The sequence below is a fragment of the Channa argus genome, chromosome 1, assembly GCF_033026475.1.
Source record: "Channa argus isolate prfri chromosome 1, Channa argus male v1.0, whole genome shotgun sequence".
Classification (NCBI taxonomy): domain Eukaryota; kingdom Metazoa; phylum Chordata; class Actinopteri; order Anabantiformes; family Channidae; genus Channa; species Channa argus.
Genome location: NC_090197.1, coordinates 46,342,435 through 46,358,705, shown reverse-complemented (window position 1 = coordinate 46,358,705; position 16,271 = coordinate 46,342,435). Strand labels below are relative to the sequence as shown.

The following is a 16,271-nucleotide window of genomic DNA, read 5'->3' as shown; positions in this document are numbered from 1 at the left end:
CACTACATTTCTTTTAGTATAATTGGAAAACATTGCGATACAAGTTTTTTGCTGCAGAGTTTATCTTTTATATTAAACTATGCAAACACCAGTGCGTCTCTGCCTGCTATAGGAAGAACAAAAAAAGATTCTTCTGTGGTTCTCTGTTAAACAGTTACTAGCAAAAATGACAATTGAGTCCAGCAGCCTTGTTTTTTTTTTTAAGTTTATTGATTTCTTTTAAAATTGTGACATATCGCATTTCTCACCACTTGATACAAAACCATAAGCATCTGGACTCTGCTTCTTTCAAATCATCTCATCCCAACACAATCGCTAAAAGAACAGTAAGCTACTGTAAGCTTTTGTTTTTTGTTTTCTATTATAGCTCTCCCTACTGCCATCTAAAAAGTATGTGATCCCATCATGTTTTTGACCAAACTAGACAATAATGGAGTGACACAGTTCATTATTACTGTCTTTGTTGGCACCTTTGCTTCTGCTGCTGCTGGCATAGCATAGATTCTGCTCCTACCTGTCAAGGCCCTGTCCCTGATCCTCTAGTCAGTTCAGGGTCACACTTCCCTCTCATGCATGGGTAGAATCTAATTTGCTGTGGTGAAAGGACAAGGAGACATTGATTGAAATTTTGCCCTCAGGGCATTCAGTCCTCTTGTTTCACATGGCTCTTGACAAGTTATTTTCCAGTCACCTAGTGGTGCATGCTGTGTTTGACTAATCATTTACAACAATGAATGAAACAAAAAACAAGCTTAGCTCATGGTCTGTGTGATACTGCATGACTGAGGTAGTATTTGCTAATTAGAACATTTAACATTTAGAACATTAGAACAGAAAATGTAATTTGCAGATTTATTGCTATTGCGCTAACCAAATCAAACCATTAAGGGGAAATTTCTCAACATTAAAAAGTAATAATGTATTGGGGAAACCTATTTTCCTTAAACCATGTTGTCAATTTTCACAGTAATTGTTGCTTCTTGCTTTTTTGCCACTAGTCCCACCCTAGCATCCCAAAGTGCCCATTTATTTGTTCCTTCACTTTAGTAAAGTGGGTAAACATGTTGGAAATGTTTTTTCCACTGCTTTAAACCACCTGTCAGTGCCAGAAACTCTGAAAGCTTCACTTCCATCTGCACTGAAAGATCAGCACCGTCCGTTCTCTGCTGTTCTATAAAGCAAAACCCCTCCCTCTGTTTCCATAAAGTATTACATTGGATTCTCTGTGAAACCCGATGTGGCGGCATACAACACAGCAGAAAGCTTCACATACTGTAGCTCTGTTAACATGCAAACCAACGAGTACCATATTTATTATATTTTATATATAGTTTAGTTTGTTTGTTTCAATAGCACAACAGACTAAAAAGAACATTTAATACACAGTTTTTATATGGTATACCTAAGCATCCCTGATTTCAGCCATGCTACTGTAGCACTGTGGTTCCCCAGTCTCTGGCTGGTGCTACTTTGGTTGCAACTGAAATATATCAACATTTATATGATTGACTCATGATATGTTTTGCAGACATTCACAGTCCCAGTGGAAGAATCCTGTTGACTTTGGTTGACTTTAGTTTGTGAGCAGAGACTAAACACAATTATTGCAGCTTCAGTTGTACTTTGTGTTTTTCATTGTAACCTTTATTTATTTAGCTTTGTTTCACTGAGAGGTTGCTTGTCTTTTGCCCTGATTACATTCGCACCTGGAAGTTACCCAGTACAACCAGAGTTTGGCCTGTGTGACCAACTTTTGCATGATAACAAGCAAGTGGTGGACTCTGTAAACATTAAACCAGCTAAACATCACAGTGGTGAGCACAGTTGTGAAGCTCTATTTAAAAACAGCTCCAAAGCTGCAAGCATGGCTGTAGAGCCCTAGTCTTGTTTAGATGGTAGAGTTTATATGGGATTAGTTTTAAATGTTGTTAAGCTGTAAAGAGTCTGTTTCTCTTGGTAATTGTTGTACGGACATGGTCTTTATTTTAGTAGAAACAAACATAAAATAGTTAAACAGTGAAAGTTAGACATAAATGACATAGCATGTTACATGGCAGTAAATTATTAAAACTAATATCGCTTATTTTACTTGCCACTGGAATTTGCAGCCTTTGTCTGTTTGTGTGTACATGTCAGTAAATCTGATTGCTTTGTACCTCTGCACCAATGAGGACAGAAATGCTTTATCGAGGCAGGATCTAATGACTATTCCATGTAACTCAGTCTGGAACTCTTTGATGTACCTCCAGTTCAATTTTTGAAGCCACTGTCACCCCCAGAGGAATGTCTCTAACTGAATTTGTACTTGTAGTTTACCCCCAAGGAGATGTTTTATTAAATTTCTTGATGACTGATGAACATGGTTCATTGGATCTCAGCTCTTGTGAGAGCTAAGGGGATTACATTATGGAGTAATTGATTATTACGTTACGGTATGCATCACAGTAAACTGAGTAATCTACCTGGAGCCCAACAGCCTTCTCCGAACTGAGATCAAGTATCATATTACTCTGATGAAAACCATAATGACTGTGTCATCATGACAGGAAACTATTTTCTTTCCTTATTACACCTTATTATTGTGAAATTGGAAGCATCACAGTCATGCTTACATTCAATGCAGTTCCTGGATCTTGTGCAATTGTGTACACAGGCACATACATCCAAAGGAGGAGAGTACAAAGCAATATGATAAATAATAATAAATAATAGTTTCGTTAAGTGGAATTATAACTCAGTGTGCAGCTTTTTAGTTAATTGAATTCTGGAAAAAAACATTTCCACAACTGTTGTTTGGAAGTGGAGTAATCATGTTAGATATCAGAGTGAATAGAAATATTTTTGTGTTTACATAACCATGATATGACTGAGAGAAATGCTTCTTAACGTCTGTGGCTACGGCCACGAATTGTTTGAAAATGTGGATATCGATGGAGCAAAATGCAGAGCCGACTGTGAAGTCAAATCCAAACATGTAACATTTCTGCGTTCATGCAGGACAAGTGGGTCCATATTATGTGTAGCACAGATGATTGGACACATGCAGCCATCAGCTTTTTTCCCAGTCTGTTTCATAAGTGAAAAACAATCAGCATCACTGTTGATTAGTGGGGTTATTGATTGGTCTCCTGTCAGAAGCATAACCTTTCCAATGGGTCATTACTAGGGACTGATGCAGCGCACGTTGACCTTGGGAATAATAGGGCAGTGGACTGCGCTCTGACTGCTCACTTCAGTCAAAGAATAAAATAATTCAGGGAATTATACAGCGCCCGGGCTGTGCCGGCCCGCTGTTCCTAAGCCTCAGTGCTGTTGACAAGGATACTCAGTAAAGGATGTATGGAGTGGGACATCCACATTTTGTTTCATTGAGGCCTCCACCGCGGTAGATTAGTAAGCCGGTGGGTTACTCCAGCACATGAGCTCATAGCCACTAAATCTATCGGCCGTAGCACGCATTGACTTAATTGAGTTCCTGCCTTTGTCTGGGACGATGAAGGGAGCGTCCCACCCTGTTGCCTCTGATTAGTCCTAGACTCGGTGTGGTCAGTGGTTTTTAAATTTTACAATGATGAGCTTTTGTCCTTTTTGTCCTTCTACAAATAAAATCTGAGACAAAACAGACACAAAACAGTGGTAACTGCTATATCTCAAGGAAAATGCCGTCATGAAAGACAACCAGGAAGAGCATACGTGTACAGATTAATGAGTGGGTTTTCCACTCTTGTTTCTCAGCTTTGTGCAATTTCACTATCCACTCAGCAGTACATGATATCTCTTGTAAACACTGTATTGTAAACATGGATTGCTACAAGAGTCCTCCTGTTCAAACACTGGCTTTGTTTGCAAAATTACTTACTTTTGCTTTTGAAGAAATGACACAGTATGTGGCAGCTCAGCATCACTTTAATAGATGTGTAAAGGCTGTAAAAGGTCTGCTTATGATGGTAATGTTTGCACAGCTTGTGTTATGGCAGGTTGAGGCTGTTGCAAAAGCGGCGTGTTGTCCATTTATACGTCAGAATCTGAAAGAACATTAAGTTGTACCGCGTAATTCATTTTCTAAATCATTATCCATGCACAGTTATAAAAGGTGAAATGTCATTACTATGTGTATTCTTATCATTCTTTTGCATCATTTAGAGAAAGCAATGAGTCATGCTTTGGAAAATCATCATCATGGCTTCACAGACCAAAGATGCCATTTGCTAAGAGAGGCCTACTTGATCCATTCAATTAATTAGTTTTGATATAAACTGCTTGCTTTTTGTTGGCTTCAGTCCTGGAAAGAAATTGAATTTTGAAAGATATAAACGAATTGTGTTGCATGGGGTCCAGCCACTGTGGCTTTGAGCCAAAGCCACCATTCATTAATGTGATCAGCTCCTACTGGTTAACACGTTCGACCCTCTAGCTTTTACTGGTAGAGCTGCTGTCATCTACTCCTTTTGATTCATGATGCTGTCATGTGTGGAGACTTATGTATATTAAATTAATTTCCCTTATTTATCTAATAAAGAGTTGTAGAAACTGTAATATTCTAGCCTGTTAGAAATACATAAGAACTGAGAATCATGAGAACCTTATCAAATTAGTACTGAAGTCAGTGTTTAATGTGTAATAATAGGGGGCAGTTTGTGTCAGCATGATAATGTCTCCCTCTAATGGCCAGTTTGAGTAAAAAGAGAAAGACCTATAGATACGTACATTTTTTTATTTACTTTCTGTGTTTTCCCTTATAAAACTGTCATGTTTAATTTTTCTTTTTAAAAACTCATTATTGACAGAAGCAATTTAAGAGTGCATGTGCTTCTGAAAGTACATTTTAATTTTGTCAGTGACGATACCATTTTGTAATGGTGCTGTAAGGCCAACCGTATATATTGAACCCCTTACTACACTGTCCTATATTATTAAATGAGAACAAGTGCAGTTGTTTAGGCACAGAGGTGCTGAGATATCAAACAACCTCAGGTGTGCATCAATGAATATCATGCATCCTGGGTGTGGCTATAACCACAGTATCAAAACATTCAGTATGTGAGCCAGAATTAGTAACAATTGAATGTCAGTAGATTTCATATATAAACCTCTCCTTGCAGCATTTGCCTAAGATGTTTTTTCAAAATATTCTAGTTTGGCATCCACAGTTTGTTCTTTTACTTAAATCCTTCCTATGCAGACACTTTTTAGTATTGTGCTGCACTGTGCAACACAGGTAGAATCACCCAAAGTCAATTACAGTAACTTAATCCTATTTGTCAGTACTGTAAATACCCTATCATTGCTGCAAATAGTGGATGAAGTTTCACATTTATCTAAATGTCTAAGGTTTCTAGGAAAAAAATGTACATAAACATTTTTCACAGTGCATTGTTAGAATGAACTGAACCAAGAAATTATATATTAAAAATTTAGTCATATATGACATATCTACAGCCTGTGCACAAAACATAACTATAGCAATCCTAAGTCAGAAAAGCCTCATTTTCAGGCATGAGCATGAATGGCCCTGATTTGGATGTGACAGATTAAGGAAATGGGACATCATGACTAGAATGTTAAAATGTCATGAAAGTGACTCCTACCAGTCCAGCAGGATTAACAAACAAGTGGCCTGGTGTTTGTTTTTGTCCTAGGAACACTTTTAATAAAAAGCACTGCACCCTCCCAGAGTGTATCTCCATCTCCATCCTTCAGGAAGGACGGCCACATTTTATCCATCAGCTTGGCCTCCTGTCGTCCAAGCTCCACAAAATTAAATCAATGTCTGAAACCAGAGCTGAGGCCTCAACTGCACCAGCAGAAATAGAAAATCTAGTTTTGCTGTCTGCTAATGACATTAGTGCATTCCCTAAATGGCCGCCTACTGTCGTCAAAGGGGAACATAGCATGGATATAATTACAGAGGGAACACAAGCGTCTCCATTTTCCTGTAAAAAAATACAGCTTCCTATAGTTTTTTATGGATTACAGCCCAAACTCACATATGAACACTTAGACATACATACATACCCCACACTCCCACACTGGCAGGTAATGATTCATTTCTCTTCCATATCATGTTGTCCTGTGTAATTAAACTTCTCAAGGTGAACACAAGGAGAATCGGAAACCACGTTATTGACCATCTGAGAAATTCATTAAAAGAGCTGCATAAGTGTCATTTGAGCCCTCCTTTCAATTTCCGCTAACCGTGAAGATGAAAGACCTGTCAGAGAGAAAAAAAAATACTGAATCTGTCATATTCCACGTATGTGTTCATTTCCATTCAGTGGTCAGACAGCATTGTCAGTGGAACACAGTGAAATATCCAGAGAGAGATGTCTGATAACGGCTGTTATCCTGCTCTGTAATAAGACTTTCAGTCATAACAATTATTTCTTTACAGGGAATATGCAGTAACTGGATTCCACTTGGATTCACATTGCTGTCTGTTTTAAACAGCTGGTTATTTTGTGTCCTCTTTTTGCAGGAGTGAGAGGGTTATACTTCCCTCAGAATGAATACACTGAGACAGTGTATGTTGGCCAGCCAGCAGGTACACCGATCCTGCAGGTCCACGCCATGCTGGACATTGACTCTGAAAGGCCATGCTTCTACTTGTGCAGACGTCCACCTTACAACTCCTGGTTCCACCTAGATGTCAACACTGGGATTCTGTTTTTGAACAAAACCCTGGAGGAGCGTGACTTTGCCTTGCTAAGTGAGTTGGCTTCAAGCATTTCAATGTTAATGTAAATTCCTGTTTCACTGCCAGGTATCCTAGACACATGAGAGTAAATTAGTTTCTCATGTTTATTCCCTTTGCATATTACTAATCCTTCTGCTCTGTGTCTAGGTTTCTGCCTTCGTGATGATAATGTAATTGGATAAAGTCAAAAGAAGTGCACAGTCATCAAAAAGATTTTGTAATCAAAATACCTCTTGTTTTTGTTTTGGCTGTGTGTCTCATCAGATCAAAATTCATGGTCTGTGAAGAAGTTGGTCCTGCGTGCTATAGTTTTACCTGACTTCTCCGAGAACATCCAGTGTGTTGGCAGAAACATCCTACGTATCACGCTGGACTTTGACAACGCCACGTTACCACAGTGTGCTCATACAGATTTGAAGGAACTCTGCTTCCCACACAGAGACACCTCCATCCCTCACATTACAGAGAACAGGTTCACCGGGGCCATACGGCAACTTCGCCGTCTCACCAGAATCAATGTCTGCCCAAACTACACCATCTCCTATAATGTGGAATCAGGTTAGACACAATAAAAACAGGCTTTGTAACATTTCAAAGAAGCCCAAACACATTTCCTCTTACAAATTATTTGTTGAACTCCCAGGTGAGTTGAATACATGCTCTTATCCAATCTGTCATTTTTACCACACTATTGACTGAATGTCATTCCTATCTTTAACTCAGTACATTTAGTTCATGCACTGACTGTAGAGACACACAGAATTTTTGTTATTCCTCATTTCTATAGAAACCCCAGCGCCATTTGCTGTAAATGAAAATACCACAGAACTGCTGGTGACGGCTCCATTGGACAGAGAGGAGAGTGAACGCTACAGACTCCTGCTGGTTTGCACAGTCCGTACAGACACGGTCATTACCAAGGTGGAAGCTTCACTGGACATTTTTGTCAACGATGAGGATGATAATGCACCATATGTGAATGGAACAGATACAGCAGATGTTATTATACGCTACAATCGGAAAAAAGTGAGAGGACTGACATTAACACACACTGATTTGATTAGTTCTGATTTTTGTATAGTTTTATGCTAATTTTATCTTCTTTACATTAGGATTCAGTTTCAGAATTTTCATTTTCTTTCTTTATTTTTTTTACAGGGTAGCACTTTTGGAAAAGTGTCTGTCTATGACAGGGATTTAACCCCCATCTATCCAATTGACCAGACCCAAAATAAGTATGTTGGGACCTTGCTCAGTAACGACCAATGGGTGAAGGAAACATTTGACATAAAAGGTACCTTTACTGAAAAGACAACTGCTCCTGGACATATTCGCGAGACTGTCCATAACTACCGTAAGTGACCCAGGGACTACTCAAATTAATAAATTTTTATAAACAATGCAGTTTAATACATATATTTTGTGGATTTATCTTTGATTTTAGAGCTTGTGCTAAAGAGGAACCTCTATGTGAATGAGAATCGTACTGTGCAGCTGGACTACTTGGTCAACGACACCACTTATCCTGGCCTAGACGGAACTGTGTTGCTGCATTTCAACATCACCATCTTACCAGTCCACATCCACTTCTCCAACATCACACATATGTACTCGTTGACACGCAGAGCTTCTGTTTATGCACAGGTACTCGTGACTACTCACAATCCATAACTCTCTATTTAGTCTGCTGCTTTCATAAATAACAACTTAACATTTAATTCCATATTTGAAAAATCATCACCTCTATTGTTTTCACCTCACAATACTGTCCCTAAAGTCCTTTTAAATGTAGTTCATGGTGATTTAAAAGCTATTAAAGAATACGAGACATGCGAGAATGGGACATGCCCAATACACACAGACTATATAACCTTTTAACTATTTAGGTCCTCGGGTTTTTCTGAAACACATGCATCTGGGTCCACTATTGTGCTTACATACGCATTGTTTTAGGCTCTGGTACTATCAACCTCAATTTGTCATTAATGAACATGATTGATAATGGTGACCTAATTAATGAGTAAAAAATTTTACATTTACATTTACATTAGGACAAAATGATGTTGTAGTTACTGATGCTCAGTCACTGGGCAAACAAAGAGAGGAGGGTTTTTGGGGACAAAATTCACAGTCCTCATTTTGCAAATGGTCAGCACTTATATAGAATTCTTCTACCTATTGGCACTCAAAGCACTTTACACTGCTTCTTATTCACCCATTCACACTCACAATCACACACACACTCATACACCGGAGGGGTAGCTGCTATGCAGCTGGCCAACACTCACCAGGAGCAACTAAGTTTGGGTTGAGTGTCTTGCTCAAGAACATGTGACCGGAGGAGCCGATGACTGAACCAACAACTGTGATATTGGTGGACAATCGCTCTACCTTCCTGCGCCACAGTTGCCCCACAAAAAAAAAACAAAAAAACATTTAGGCCAAGTTCATGGTCTACTGACATGGGGCTTTACCACTCACAAAAATCTACTTTTAGTTCAAAGTTCCTTCACCAAAGTTTCTTGTTGAATCTCCTGAAAACCCTGTCATGCATTTTCGTCCTATGTAATCGACAAGTGTTTATCACAAAATGGCCACTTGCTTTGTAAATAAATAAAAATCTGAGTTGTTCTGACACTTGTGCATTGCTTTGTTTCAGTTTGATAAAGGTTCAAACAACATTTTAGCAGTAATGTGCACTAAACTCATGAATGTAACAGTTTCATTCAGTGTAGCAATATACAGACCAGCTTTATCTATTTCTGTACGAAATCCAAGGTGTAGGAAACAAGGAAACTTTACATTGACTTTACTTTTTACTTTTTACTTTTTGAATTACCAATTGTTAATTGAAAGAATTTTCTTTCTTTTACTAGTATGTCAAACTATTTTGAATGATTAGGATTGTCATACACATCTCGTTATCTACAGGGGTTGTTGTAATTAGATTGTTGACTCATCCAGTTTACATCTTGAAGTATCTTTAAGTAGCTAGTATGATGGCCAAGAAATTAAAAGACACTTGGGGTGGATTATAATGATAGTGAAATATATCTCTACCATGTGTAGTTATTTAAAATTTTGAACACTGCTCAATCTCCTGTCTGAAGATTGAGCAGTGTTGATGCTGCTCCCTCTGTGACATCACACTGGGTACATGCAAGGATAAGCCCCTAAAATGAACTTCATGGACACTATCCCACTGTTCTGAAATACCCTGTTCAAGTCTCAGTTGTCTTCAGCAGGTTCTCCCTCTTCATATTCAGCCTTTGTTTTTCCTGGACGTTGCATATTAATTGACATTACTGTAAATGTGTTCAAATGCATTTTCTCTTGTTCCCCTTGTTCTAAGGTTGCCAGAATCTATGTGGAAAACTGCCAGCAGTTTGATGGTTTGAGTGTCACCTACCGACTTGAGGTGCCAGATAGAAATGTGTCTGCTGACGTACAATCCTGCTATACAGCCATAAGCATCGCCCAGGCCCCAGACGAGATGTGGGGGGTGCTCTATGTGAATGACTCTGAAGCTCTGCACAGGCGTGAGTGCCAGGACCTGCAGTACATTGTTGTAGCAAAGGAGGAGCACACACAGCTGGAGGCTAGCACACAGATTCACATCCGACTAGATGGTGAAGGTGAGACTGTACCAGCAGGGTCTGCTTTCACAAGCTTTCAAAATGAAAGTTTTTCACATCATAATACCAAATGCCTTTTAAAGATTTGGTTATGTGTGCTTGCTGTACATAGCAAACAAGGCGAGTCAGGAGAGCCAGCCGTTCCTGTCCTGTGCAGCCAACAGATGGCGGGGAGACTGTGAGTCTGTCCGAGGCCTGGGGGCAACAACAGGGAGATGCCAATGGAGACAAGGCACAGAGAAAGGTATGTTTGATTTTATTAGCACTAAAGATGAACAAATAAAACCTGTGTTTCTGCATTTATGTAGGATTTTAACATCACTGAATCATATCAATAATAATTACGAGACTATGGAGTATATTTTCTAGAACCAGATGAACCCATTACTGAAAGTTTCCCTAAGTTGTGGTAACGGAACCAATTAAAGGCCCAGACCCAGCATGTGAACCCTATTTTATAGAAAATATGGTCTTTAATTTGATAAAAGCGCTACAAGCAACAACATAACAAGCAAGCCGCTGCAGTGATGTGTTGTTGGTTAAAAGGCTGTAGTTTTACATTTTCATGAAAGGTGCCATGATACAGTTATGTTGTCCCTTATGTTGTACTAACCTTTTTTCTGCTTTGTGTCTGTATTTCAGGAATATCTAAAAATTATTCAACCTGTTCCCCTGACCTGCGAACTTGCCCTGATAGCTTCTGTGATGCAGTAGAAAGCAAAGATATGTCAATATGCCCTCAAGATTGCACAAGTACTAAACATGTCTTTCTTTCTCTACATACATAAAAATGTAAAGTGCATTTGTTATTTACATAAAAAGGACCATTTTGGTGACAATTTAATGTTGATATTTTATTTGTCTCTGAAGAGGAACCTGTTATTGGAGGTCATGAGCGAGGCTTGAGGAATGAGATCCAGGCTGGCTATGGAACCTGCTACTGCTACCCTAACAATTGTTTCTGTGAAAAAGAAGATGTTGAGGGTGAGTTGTCATAAATCACACAAAACTTTCAGTAATTAGGTAATATTGAATAACAGACAATAAGTGCAACATCCTGTCCTTACAGAGGTGTTATGTAATGACATGTGTAAGACCATCATCGCGACAGCTCTCCTCCTCTCCTTCGTCGTCTCTATCCTCCTGTCGTCCTACTTCATCCACCGTTATCACAAGAACTCGCCCAAGCCTCCCATCGCCTCTGCTGAGATGACTTTCCGCCGACCAGCTCAGTCTTATCCCATCAGCTTCCCTGCTAACAATGTTCGCCGGGGCTCTCAGGAGTCCATTGAGGCTGACACCTTTAAAATACCGGTAAGCTTCTACTTTCAGCCTGTGACAGCCTTTCCTTTTTCCTCTTTATTTTTCCTCTGTATTGTATACTGGACATTTGAGGAGTCAGAAATGTCATTACATTGTTTCAACAGGAGGATCCAAAGTGGGAGTTTCCTCGTAAAAACCTTGTACTTGGCAAGACTTTAGGAGAAGGAGAGTTTGGGAAAGTTGTCAAGGCAACAGCTTTCAGGCTGAAAGGGAAAGCAGGTTACACCACAGTGGCTGTGAAAATGCTTAAAGGTAAGATAAGCCAGGCAAAAACCAGACAGGCCTGAAAATAATGGTAATATATGAGGAGTGGAGATATGAATGGTTTTATAATTATGATACCCACATTACCTTCATAACAGAAAACGCCTCGCACAGTGAACTGCGTGACTTGCTGTCAGAATTCACTTTACTGAAGCAAGTCAACCATCCGCACGTCATAAAAATGTACGGAGCATGCAGCCAGGACGGTAAGACCTTAGTCCCCCAACTGATCTCTGTCAGGGTATGTGTGTTACATATTATGTCTAAACATGCATTTCTCTGAATAGGTCCATTGTATCTGATTGTGGAGTATGCCAAGTATGGGTCGCTCCGCAACTTCCTGCGCGAGAGTCGGAAAGTTGGCCACAGCTACATGGGCCGGGATGCCAACCGAAACTCCAGCTACTTGGAGAACCCAGATGACAGGGCACTCACTATGGGTGACCTGATCTCCTTCGCATGGCAGATATCCAGAGGCATGCAATACTTGGCTGAAATGAAGGTATTTGACAAACTAGAATACTACTAGTAAAGTACTACAAAACATAGTATGTAGAGAAAAGTTGAAAACAATAAAAAGAACTTTAAATGTTAGTTGTAGTGGAACAACAGACATTTAAAGTATGTGTAATGTAAGCTGTTCAAATACCATTTTTCTTTGTAAGCATTGAAAGCCACTGGGCATTTTTGTCCTACAGCTTGTTCACAGGGACCTTGCAGCACGAAATGTCCTCGTAGCTGAAGGACGGAAGATGAAGATTTCTGACTTTGGGCTTTCCAGAGACGTGTATGAGGAGGACTCTTATGTTAAGAGGAGCAAGGTAGAAAAGATGGAAATGTGCAATTAGCTGTATATTGACAAAAATCTTTTAAAATAACAAAGTTTCTTTCTGCTTTCCAGGGCCGTATACCTGTCAAATGGATGGCAATAGAGTCTTTGTTTGATCACATTTACACTACACAAAGTGACGTGTGAGTAAAATAATCATTTAAAGGAAATAGTTCTGGGTGTTCAATGGTACTGGTACTAGTAACATTGATTAGCGTTTTTTTTTTTTTGCATATCCAATAGTTCACCACATAACCTCTTGTAAAACAACAATGGGTAGGTTTTTATATGGACTAATCAAAAAAGAAATAACATCTGAATTAATGAGTTTTAGAGGTGTCCTTAAATAGATATGTTATCTTCAAACAGAGTCTAGTTATCAGCTTGTTTCCAGTGTTTATGCTAAGCTAAAGTAACCAGGTTCTGGCCAGTTTAATGTTTAATGTTGAATAATCAAGTAGAATCGATCTTTTTAGTCACCTCTCAATAGGAAAGCTTAAGCACATACATTCTCATGAGCTCCTGTGTTTTCTTCTAGCTGGTCCTTTGGTGTGCTGTTGTGGGAGATAGTGACACTGGGCGGAAATCCATACCCAGGTATCGCTCCTGAACGCCTCTTTAATCTTCTCAAGACCGGTTACAGGATGGAGAGGCCAGAGAACTGCACTGAGGAAATGTGAGCTCCACTGTGTCCCTCTACGGCATCTCTTCGTTTGTACTGAGTGCCAAAACTCTTCCCCCCCCCCACCACCACCACATTTTGACAATCAGATGTGGAAAATTGCTCTTGGGAGGAGAGTAAATCCTACTTATTTAACCCACTTTTAAACTTTTTCCTTTGCAGGTATAACCTTATGCTTCGGTGCTGGAAACAAGAACCAGACAAGAGGCCGACATTCTCAGACATCAGTAAAGAACTGGAAAAGATGATGGTAAAAAGTCGGGTAAGGTGAAGCTATCCAATACATTATAATAACTTATTCATATTGGAAAGATGTGAGGGGAGCTTATTAATCAGCCATTTTCCATGAATAACCAGCACAATCTTGACAGAACTCTTGTGATAAAGTACTGAGATCTGGTGGGAGATTGAGCAGAATGAGCAGTATATCATTTTGGCTGGACAACACTTATTCTTGGCTTACTGTTTAGAGTAACATACACATGCAGACTTGCTGGACCTGCTGTACTAAATTATCGTTCACTCTTAACCAAAATTTGTGTTTGAGAAGCTGTGCTAAAATGTGGCCTTGCACAGTGTAATCACAGAGCATACCACTCAGGCCTCTGCTACTGAAGTGAGGCTAAATATAGAGCATTTAAGCACAAGGGAATGCAGACTTCCCAGCATACAGCAGAACAGTTCTTCACTGTTATCAAAAAGACATAGCAGACAAGTCACTGGATAAATAGTTACTGTGATAAATAGAAAGGTTTTGCTCAAATGTCTGCAGGGTCTGTCTCTGACCTTTACTGCATTCAGACTCGCTGTCGCTCCTCTCCCCCTAATCAGCCTAATCACACCCTCATCTGCTCTTGTCAGGATTACCTGGACCTTGCAGCATCTACGCCAGCCGACGCCCTGCTGTACGACGACGCCCTCTCTGAAGAGGACACACCACTAGTGGACTGTAATAACGCCCCTCTCCCTCGAACCCTCCCCTCCACATGGATTGAAAACAAGCTCTATGGTAGAATCTCCCATGCATTTACTAGATTTTAGAAACAGGACACACAACACAAGCTCTTTTTTGGCAAGTTGTGATTGGCTTTTCTGTAGTCAAGTGTGTGTGACTGTGATCTAGGCATGCCTTTTGCTGATTAATGCTGATATATCTCCCATTTCATTGTAAATGAGAGACTCAGTGAAAAAAAAAAGATCTTGTGTCTTGACTGTTTTTTTATTTGGACCTGCTTCTAATGTACATGAATGCTGACCAAAAATGCTACCTTTGTAAATATTAAATATATCTCCATCATTCTAATTTATATTGCACTGCTCATATTCGTGCCTCATCTGCATTTATTTGTACATAGTTCATGGTTTTATTCCATTACATTGCCATTGTCATCATTTCATTATTTGTTTGCATTGGAAGAAATAGTGTGTAACATTTGAAACAGGTCCTTGCTGAATCAATCACTCATTGTGGTTTGAATTCCAGATTGTCATAAATTTCCTGACTTTCTAATGTATATTAACTAGTAATGATTCCACAATGCTGAACAGAGAAACAGTAAGGCTTTTGAACGCAGCTCTCAAGTGACACTGAAGAAAACTAAAGAACATAGTTACATGTGTGCATTTCTTAACGGTAAGAGCACAGCCATAGTTCTTGTACATGAGCAACATTATAGCCTTGATACACTCGTAAATAGTAAATTATGTTCTTTCATTTTTTGCTACTGTAGCTCATACAAAGCAATCAGGATTTGTTTCAGAGACAGGCACTGTAGAGTTTGATTTGAGAGCCTTACTGTCTGCACGCTTTGTATCTTTCACCGAGTGCAGAAAAATGATATGTTCTCGTTTTTAGGCATGTCATACCCAAGCTGGCCCGAGAAGAGCCCGGTACCACTCAACAGACATGATGCCACTAATCCAGTCTTTACAAGATATGCCAATGATAGTGTTTATGCAAACTGGATGGCTTTGCCTTCACCCGCAAAAGCTGTGGACAAGCTTGATAGCTAAAGACAAACCAACACTGTAGAAAAGATGACTAATTGGGAGATGTGTATATTTCTATAAGACTGTACATATACAATCTGATGATAAAGTTGGTTCCCTTTATTTCTGTTGCACGGGTATTCAATGTTTAAACCTGGGGTCTTTTAGCTGCAAAAAACATCTGGATCTACATAGACCATGCTACATTTAGCTCTTCAGTGTGTTAATTATTACCTCACAGGTCATGTTGGCCAAGTTGTATCACTGCATGGCTTTTGTACCAGAGTGTATGTCAGTGTCAATGTCTTTTAAGTGCCTGTGCCGCTTCTACAATAGCCTCTGATTATTAATCTGTGACTATAAAGATCTAGTCCCAACCTGGGAATTAAAGGGAACGTCTTTACCATCACCTGTTGTAGACAGCTGGGATTGAGTGGACAAAAGTGAAATACTGAAATTTCTACTTAGAGGAATGTGCTCCTCAAAATGACAAAGACCCATTTTGTGTATCTGCCACAAGATGTTTCAAACTGTTCTTGCCAAAGAAACGTAACACAGAGATGTTCAGTGAACGGTTTTCTTGCTTCTTTCTTTTCTTTTTTAACGTGTAAAATATCAACTAGTGAGTGCTACTCCAGTGTAAAGACATGGGACTTAATGTAGATTGTGACCATGTCTTGTGTCAGACTACAGTTGATTTTTTTTTTTTTATTCATTGTAATGGCAATCGTGGAAAGAAAATGTGATTATGTAAACTAATGAGTGTTATCATTATGCTATTATTTGATTATGTTCCAGTTAATAATAAACACAGAAAAAGATGCTGTATGTCAGTTCACATTAAGTTTCTAAAAA

The 16,271-nt window shown here is 39.3% G+C and overlaps 1 protein-coding gene across 1 annotated transcript in view; it reads left to right on the top strand.

Moving 5' to 3' along the window:
- The window catches only part of ret (ret proto-oncogene receptor tyrosine kinase), a 19,241-nt gene extending 2,970 nt beyond the window's left edge, over positions 1 to 16,271 (top strand). Inside the window, exons 2-20 of the mRNA XM_067526730.1 lie at positions 6,476 to 6,706; positions 6,959 to 7,252; positions 7,482 to 7,720; positions 7,853 to 8,048; positions 8,139 to 8,338; positions 10,047 to 10,329; positions 10,442 to 10,573; positions 10,972 to 11,082; positions 11,200 to 11,313; positions 11,399 to 11,643; positions 11,757 to 11,904; positions 12,015 to 12,122; positions 12,204 to 12,418; positions 12,615 to 12,737; positions 12,818 to 12,888; positions 13,284 to 13,421; positions 13,590 to 13,689; positions 14,289 to 14,436; positions 15,283 to 16,271. Coding sequence (XP_067382831.1) covers positions 6,476 to 6,706; positions 6,959 to 7,252; positions 7,482 to 7,720; positions 7,853 to 8,048; positions 8,139 to 8,338; positions 10,047 to 10,329; positions 10,442 to 10,573; positions 10,972 to 11,082; positions 11,200 to 11,313; positions 11,399 to 11,643; positions 11,757 to 11,904; positions 12,015 to 12,122; positions 12,204 to 12,418; positions 12,615 to 12,737; positions 12,818 to 12,888; positions 13,284 to 13,421; positions 13,590 to 13,689; positions 14,289 to 14,436; positions 15,283 to 15,440 — 3,254 coding nt within the window. The 3' untranslated portion in view covers positions 15,441 to 16,271. The remainder of the gene's footprint in view (positions 1 to 6,475; positions 6,707 to 6,958; positions 7,253 to 7,481; positions 7,721 to 7,852; positions 8,049 to 8,138; positions 8,339 to 10,046; positions 10,330 to 10,441; positions 10,574 to 10,971; positions 11,083 to 11,199; positions 11,314 to 11,398; positions 11,644 to 11,756; positions 11,905 to 12,014; positions 12,123 to 12,203; positions 12,419 to 12,614; positions 12,738 to 12,817; positions 12,889 to 13,283; positions 13,422 to 13,589; positions 13,690 to 14,288; positions 14,437 to 15,282) is intronic.